This window comes from Adiantum capillus-veneris, chromosome 21 (assembly GCF_014529385.1).
Source record: "Adiantum capillus-veneris isolate H3 chromosome 21, ASM1452938v2, whole genome shotgun sequence".
In the NCBI taxonomy this organism is placed as follows: domain Eukaryota; kingdom Viridiplantae; phylum Streptophyta; class Polypodiopsida; order Polypodiales; family Pteridaceae; genus Adiantum; species Adiantum capillus-veneris.
Window position 1 is genome coordinate 55,277,288 of NC_140951.1, and position 7,537 is coordinate 55,284,824.

At 41.8% G+C, this 7,537-nt stretch overlaps 1 protein-coding gene across 1 annotated transcript; it reads right to left on the minus strand.

The window, feature by feature from the left end:
- Positions 1–3,418: 3,418 nt before the first annotated feature.
- LOC147430979 (pentatricopeptide repeat-containing protein At4g18520, chloroplastic-like) lies at positions 3,419–7,109 on the minus strand. Its single transcript, XM_086493500.1, has one exon. It carries the CDS (start codon positions 6,732–6,734, stop codon positions 4,452–4,454), a length of 2,283 nt encoding a protein of 760 aa, XP_086349626.1. The 5' UTR covers positions 6,735–7,109; the 3' UTR covers positions 3,419–4,451.
- Positions 7,110–7,537: the final 428 nt, after the last annotated feature.

Genomic DNA, 7,537 nt, shown 5'->3' on the forward strand with positions numbered 1-7,537 from the left:
TGTCAAATGAACCAAGAAAGCTTCAGATTTTGCAGAAATTTTGGCAGAGTCTCCTTTGTAAAATGGCTCTGGTGTACTAAAAACAGACCAAAAAACAGCTCAAAAAACACAGTCTCTCTGACACTGTAAGCTGCGGGTAAACCTGTCCTGCACATGTACTATCTCTCATTGTCTTGTCACTGTCCTATAAGCATAGACTGCGACAATGCCTCAACGGCAATAAAGCAAAGATGCAATCCCAACTGTCTAACTCACAGTCAATACATCCTAGCTGTCTATCTAAGGGTGCTCGAGGGATCGCTCCAAGACCTGTATCACCGAAAGGATCTCAACATTCGAGAATCCCCCAGCTCAATAAAACCTCACTCAACCCTCAACAAAGGCTACAATAAATTTGACAGTACATAGACTTCCCACAAAGTCATACATCCACAAATTTCCCACTGTATGTTGTAACCGCTACGGCGATTGTTTGCTGCGTGACTCACAGCCAGCAAACCCTCAACAGACAATACATCATCTCTGACAATACATCCCATGTGGAAGTACCTGCAATGTCAGGATGAAATCTGGAATATCAAGCAGCAAACACAAGCTACCTGATGAACTAGTGGATGTCGCCTACAGTCTGTGTGTAGATGCGCCCGTGTCGTATGTGACACGCCTCCAAGAACTGTGAGCAGTCCTTCGATGTGTAGACAGCCACAAATCAACACTCTGGGAGTGTCGATATTCTCAGCACCTGCAATCGTAGGCCGAAAACCCCAAATTTGCAGAGTCGGATCTGCACCCGTCGAGACCACGTAGTCGAAAATGGCCTGCGCAGACCTTTGTCGAAGCCGAACGGTGGCCGAGACGACCTCATAATGAAATTCTGAGAACACCGAGCCCTTGGGGCTCGCCCACAGGATTTGGAGCCGTGTCTTCGCTTGTCGAATTTCACTCCAATCTCAGCTGGTGACTCTAGTCTCCTGCAGTGCTGCCCCGAGCCTCGATCTGAGCTCTGATACCAGTTGAAGGAGTACGAGCGGAAGTGCGACGCGAGAGAGAGGGCGAGAAGAAGAGCACGCCGATATGGTGAACTCGCTCTACTGTAATGTGTAGAGCATAGTGAGTTCTTATTAGGTTTTTACAAAAGAATATATGTACATACCTGGCGGCCCGCCCACTTACCTGGGTGACCACATTGGGCTTTATACCCCAACAATTTGTCTATCACTTCAGGGTTTTCAACTTGTAAATATTGAGTTCCGTTTCTGTCTATGTACATTTTTCTTTTTTTGTTTGCCCTGATTTCTTCTTTGAACTCGATACCATGGTCATCAATGCGAATAGCATACTCTTTATTAGGATCCAGGTAAACATGAGCTCCATGGCGATTAGTCTTATAAAATAAGAGTATATAGTTATAGCGCATTGTCGTTCCGGTCTCTGAGTGAGTCGAATAGGAAGACATTTCAGATGTTGAATCTAAAAAATTATCTAAGACTTCTTCAAGGATAGTGTTGCAAAGAATTGCCTTGATTCACGCTTTCTTCAGTGGATACTCTACTAGAATTTCTCCGAATATGTTATGATTTCCTAGTACACGACCAAATTTAAGGTTCATAAAGACTTGCGAAGCCCTGGATAGAGTACTTATCTTTGGATTGACTTGTTGTCAATTTTCACTTGATTCGATTGCAACTTTCTGTCAAGCTACCAATTCCTTGTTTGCAACCTGATTCCTGTATCAATTCGATCAAGTTAGCTATTCTTTCACAAACTGTATAATTTTTGCTAACTATTGTGATTGGTCTGTGTATATCACTCAAAATCGAGCTATGGGAGTCAACAATTGACTTTCAGATTTGACTTTGGCAAAAAATCAAAAGCAACTTGAAAATTGAGTGAACATGTACCAATTTGGATCCGATTGAACCCAAAATTGCCCGGTGGCTTTGTATTATGTTGGTGTAACACTGTACAAGTTCAAAATCAAAACTGGTGTCCCTGTGTAGCAGTAGTAAATAATCGTGATTATTTACTTTTGTTAGTTTTTTGTAATTTTTGGCTTGGTTTGCCAAGTATACACTCTGTTAAAATCTCTGGACAAGTTTCAACAAGTTTGGACAAATTCTGTTCAAGTTTATCAACTGTTTTGTGTCTGCAGACTCTGATTTCAAGAATCTGTCTCAAGTCTCACTTTTGTGATCCAAATTTCACAAAAATTGATTTGGGTGGTCTACTTGTTATGCTTGACCTTGTGGCATACTCAAATATGAAAAATTATCAATTTTTGAAGCAGATGTAAATAATCGCGATTATTTACTCCAGCTCTATTTTTATCAATTTTTGTCCCAACTTTGGCACGGATCTATTAAGCACCTCAAGTTAAGGTCTTTAGCCAAGTTTCAACAAGTTTGGACAAGTTTTGGTCAAATGGTCATCAGTTTTCTGTCCGCAGACTAACTTTGTTAAAATCTCTCGACAAGTTTCAACAAGTTTGGACAAATTCTGTTCAAGTTTATCAACTGTTTTATGTCTGCAGACTCTGATTTCAAGAATCTGTCTCAAGTCTCACTTTTGTGATCCAAATTTTACAAAAATTGATTTGGGTGGTCTACTTGTTATGCTTGACCTTGTGGCATACTCAAATATGCAAAATTATCAATTTTTGAAGCAGATGTAAATAATCGCGATTATTTACTCCAGCTCTATTTTTATCAATTTTTGTCCCAACTTTGACACGGATCTATTAAGCACCTCAAGTTAAGGTCTTTAGCCAAGTTTCAACAAGTTTGAACAAGTTTTGGTCAAATGGTCATCAATTTTCTGTCCGTAGACTAACTTTGCAAATTTGATCACAATTTCCAATCCAATGATCCAAATCTTACCAAATTTGGTTTGAGGGTTTATTACAACATGATAAAGCTAGTAGTATGCCAATTTGATCAAAAAAGTTGAAAAATAAGACAGATATAAATAATCGTGATTATCTACAATTGACAACTTTTTTCATTTTTTTGATCAACTAAGCATGTACACATGTATATCACATCAATGTAAACCTATAAATCAAATTTTATCAAGTTTGAACAAATTTTTGTTCAATTTACACTGAAAGTCAGTACAAACTTTAATTTTTCCATCCTACTCCTAGATTCTCATGCAATGGAGTTGTGGAAAGTATCCACAAACACTCATTTTTATTTTTCTTTTTAAGGTTTCCTGAGCATTGATCTTAAGATTTGTTTCGTCTATCAATCATTCTCAAAATCTTAATTTAATTCAACAATCCTACAATCCTAAAGACACTCGACAAGTACGATTACCTCCAAGCTACTTGTACACAACAAAAAACGACAATCTTAAGCTATGCGATTTCTAAAAGAAAGTTCTTAATTTTAGGAGACCCTAAAATAAGTTAAAAGATAACTTCACAAGACGCTCGTGTTTTTTCTTAGTTTCGGTCTCTTTGATCCCCGACAACGGTGCCAAATGTGAGTATTATGTGGGGGTGTCTTTTTGTTCTCAAAAAACTCATAATATCCCCAACAAGAAGACATGAAAAGAAGCAAACAAGCCTAGCAAGAAGCATCCCTTTAGGAATGATTTTTCTCCTCACCTTCCTGGAACATTTTATAGTCACAAGAGAACACTTACCAATTTCAAAAATGTGAAGACACTTTGCATCTTTGACAATTATATTACCCTTTCATATCAGACAGTAGCAGAGTGGCAATCCCCAAGTACCCACGTGTTTTTAGACACACGTATCTTCTATTGTGGTGTATTGATGATTGCACAGACAATGGCCGACTTCACACTTTCCTGGCAAAGCAAAACCTTTTTGGAATCGCCAGAAAGGTTTTGTGAAACCAATAGATTTATCCTGATTGTGGATGCTTATATGCCCAACCAGACCAAAAAATAAGAGAAGTTCAAGTTCAAGATCTTTTAACTTCCACTTGCGTCAACCTAACAGCTACATCCTCAAGTGTTTCAAGGTTTTCTGCCTTCTCATGCATGCCAGCAGCTCCATAAATATCACTCATTAAGACATGGGTCTATTTGTACTGGCACGCTCAAACACAAGCCTTCCAAACTTCACATTTTCCAGTTTTCGACAAGTACCTAGAAGAGAAATCCAAACCTGATAATGATATTCAGGCAATAGCATCATCGTGATTACTCCCATAGCCTTGCACATCAAAAGATCAACCATGCAAGGCCGTATTTTTCCCTCATGTTATCAAAATACATTTCACCCTTATTCATCAAACCTGAGCGACTACATTGAGAAAACTGATTGCATCTGGCAAGATTCGCTCCTTTTGCATCCATTGAAAACAGTCCAAAGCTTCCTTGGCAAGCCCTTGCTGGGCATACCCTCCTGGAAGTGCATTCCAAAAGACAACATTTCGAGAGAAGCCCTAGCTCCGCCTTCGCTGAAAACATCCCAAAGCTTCCTAGACCTGCACCTTTTGAGCATACCCTGCAATCAATGCAGTCCAAGAGACCTCATTGTGCACGCGAAACGAGTCAAAAACTTGTTGTGCTTTCCAAAGTACGCCACATTTGGCATACATGTCGACCAAAGCTCCGCCAAGCACGACATTGTTTTTCAACAGCCCCTGACTGACAATCTCATCATGAATTTGAACACCTACATCAACATCTCGCATAACTCCACATGCCTTCAAAACACGAACATAGGTGAAAGGATTTGGAGCGAAGCCCTGGCTCCGCATTCGCTGAAAACAGCTCAGAGCTACCTGGCCCTGCCCCTGTTGGGCATACCCTGCAATCAACGCAGTCCAAGAGACCACATTGCACACAGGAAGTGCATCAACAACTTTTTGTGCTTTCAAAACTGCGCCACATTTGGCATACATGTCAACCAAAGCTCCGCCAAGCACGACGTCGTTTTCCAACAAACCCTGACTAACAATCTCATTATGAATTTGTTCACCCACGTCAGCGTCTTGCATAATAGCACATGCCTTCAAAACACAAGCATACGTAACTACATCTGGAGAGAAGCCCTGGCTCCGCATTTGATAAAAACAGCACAGAGCCTCCTGGCCTTGCCCCTGTTGAGCATACCCTGCAATCAATGCATTCCAACACACCACATTGTGTACAGGCAGAGCATCAAAAACTTTTTGTGCTTTAAAAAATGCCCCACATTTGGCATACATGTCGACCAAAGCTCCACCGAGCACAACATTGTTGTTCAACAGCCCCTGATTGGCAATCTCATCATGAATTTCATTTCCCACGTCAACATTTTGCATAATGCCACATGCTTTCAAAACGCAAGCATAGGTGACCGCATTTGGATAGAAGCCTTGGCTCCGCATTTGCTGAAAACAGCCCAGAGCTTCTTGGCCCTGCCCTTGTTGGGTATACCCTGCAATCAATGCAGACCAAGAGATCACATTGTGCATAGGAAGTGCGTCAAAAACCTTTTGTGCTTTCAAAAGTACGCCGCATTTGGCATACATGTCGACCAAAGCTCCACCAAGAACAGTGTTGTTCAACAGCCCTTGATTGGCAATTTCATAATGAATTTCATTTCCCGCATCAATATTTTGCATGATGCCACATGCCTTCAAAACACAGGCATAGGTGACCACATTTGGAGAGAAATCTTGGCTCCGCATTCGCTGAAAATAGCTCAGAGCTTCCTCGCCTTGCCCCTGTTGGGCATACCCTGCAATCAAGGCATTCCAACACGCCACATCGCGCACAAGAAGTGTATCAAAAACTTTTTGTGCTTTCAAAAGTATGCCACATTTGGCATACATGTCCACCAAAGCTCCACCAAGCACGACATCGTGTTTCAACAAATCCTGACTAAAAATCTCATTATGAATTCCTTTGCCCATGTCAGCATCTTGCGTAATACCACATGCCTTCAAAACGCAAGCATATGTGATCGCATCTGGAGAGAAGCCCTGGCTCCGCATTTGATAAAAACAGGCCAAAGCATCCTGGCCTTGCCCCTGTCGATTATACCCTGCAATCAATGTATTCCAACACACCACATTGCGCACAAGAAGTGCGTCAAAAGCAAATTGTACTTCTAAAAATGCACCACATTTGGCATACATGTCCATCAAAGCCCCACCGAGCACGACATTGTTGTTCAACAGCCCCTGATTGACAATCTCATCATGAATTTTATTTCCCACATCAACATTTTGCATACTGCCACATGCCTTCAAAACGCAAGCATAGGTGACCGCATTTGGACAGAAGCCTTGGCTGCACATTTGCTGAAAACAGCTGAGAGCTTCCTGGTCCTGTGCCTGTTGGGCATAGCCTGCAATCAATGCAGTCCAAGATATCACATTATGCACAGGAAGTGCGTCAAAAACTTTTTGTGCTTTCAAAATTGCACCACATTTGGCATACATGTCCACCAAAGCTCCACCAAGCACAACATTTTTTTTCAACAGTCCTTGATTGGCAATCTCTATATACATTTGTGTGCCCACATCAACAACATGTGTAATGGTACATGCCTTCACAGCGCAAGCATAGATGGTTGCATTTGGAGAGACACCCTCATCCCGCATTCGCCTAAAACAGCCCAGAGCTTCCTGGCCCTGCTTCTGTTGGACATATCCTGCAATAAGTGCAGTCCAAGGGACGACACTCTGGAATGGAAGCTCGTCGAAGACTTGGGTTGCTGTGACAAGTGCACTATAATTGGCACACATGCTGACCAACGTGTTCCCTGGCATGGGTCTATCTCAAGTACAAGCGCGAAGGTGAGCATGGATCTTGCAACCTTGGTAAAAACCTTCTTCTTAGCACAGGCTTTCAGCGTGTTCGTAAAGAAGATCCCATTACTTACTGGGAAGCTGGAGCTGGACATCGCGAGGTACAGGATGGCATCTATACTTCTAAACTATCTACACTTATGCTCTAGAGGATTCGGGGACTCCACATGGCAGCTCAAGAAGAGACCGGGTTCGTGAGCGGGAGCCAGCCTGCGGGAGATGAACGGGAAGCTGAAGAGCCTCCGGGTGACAGAGTGACTCGCCTACATCGGCAGCTTGCAAAGGTGCACATGCATCCTTGATTCATTTGCAATTAGCTCTCTTCATCGGCTTCTGTTTTTTCTTTTTTTAAAACCATAAAGGGCGTGAGAATTGTATTAAGTAGAGAACAAAATTACAAAGCACAGTGTGAAACGTTGTTGATTCCTCCGATTTTCTTTGTATCTATAATCCGATTTACATTCTGAAATTGTTTCAAAAAAGCTATGGGAATTTCCTACACCTTTCTGTCTGCACACTTTCACGGGATACCACCCAAGTTGCTCCCCCCGAGAAATGTGTTGATTACTTCATGCAGATGGTTAATTAGCCTGATCCCGTTGTCGAGCTATCTCTTCATTTTCTCTCCCTCAGTTTTACATTCATCAATCATTTTCTGCAGGTGGGAGTAAGATCCATCCAGCAGTACCTCCTGCTGTTTGTTAATATTTGCAATGTTGTAGTAACCCATGCAGTCCATGAGAACCTTGTAATTTGCTTCGTAT

What these genes read in the sequence shown, in the direction of transcription:
- LOC147430979 (XM_086493500.1), bottom strand. Translation starts at nt 6,734, where the DNA reads ATGCCAGGGAACACGTTGGTCAGCATGTGTGCCAATTATAGTGCACTT.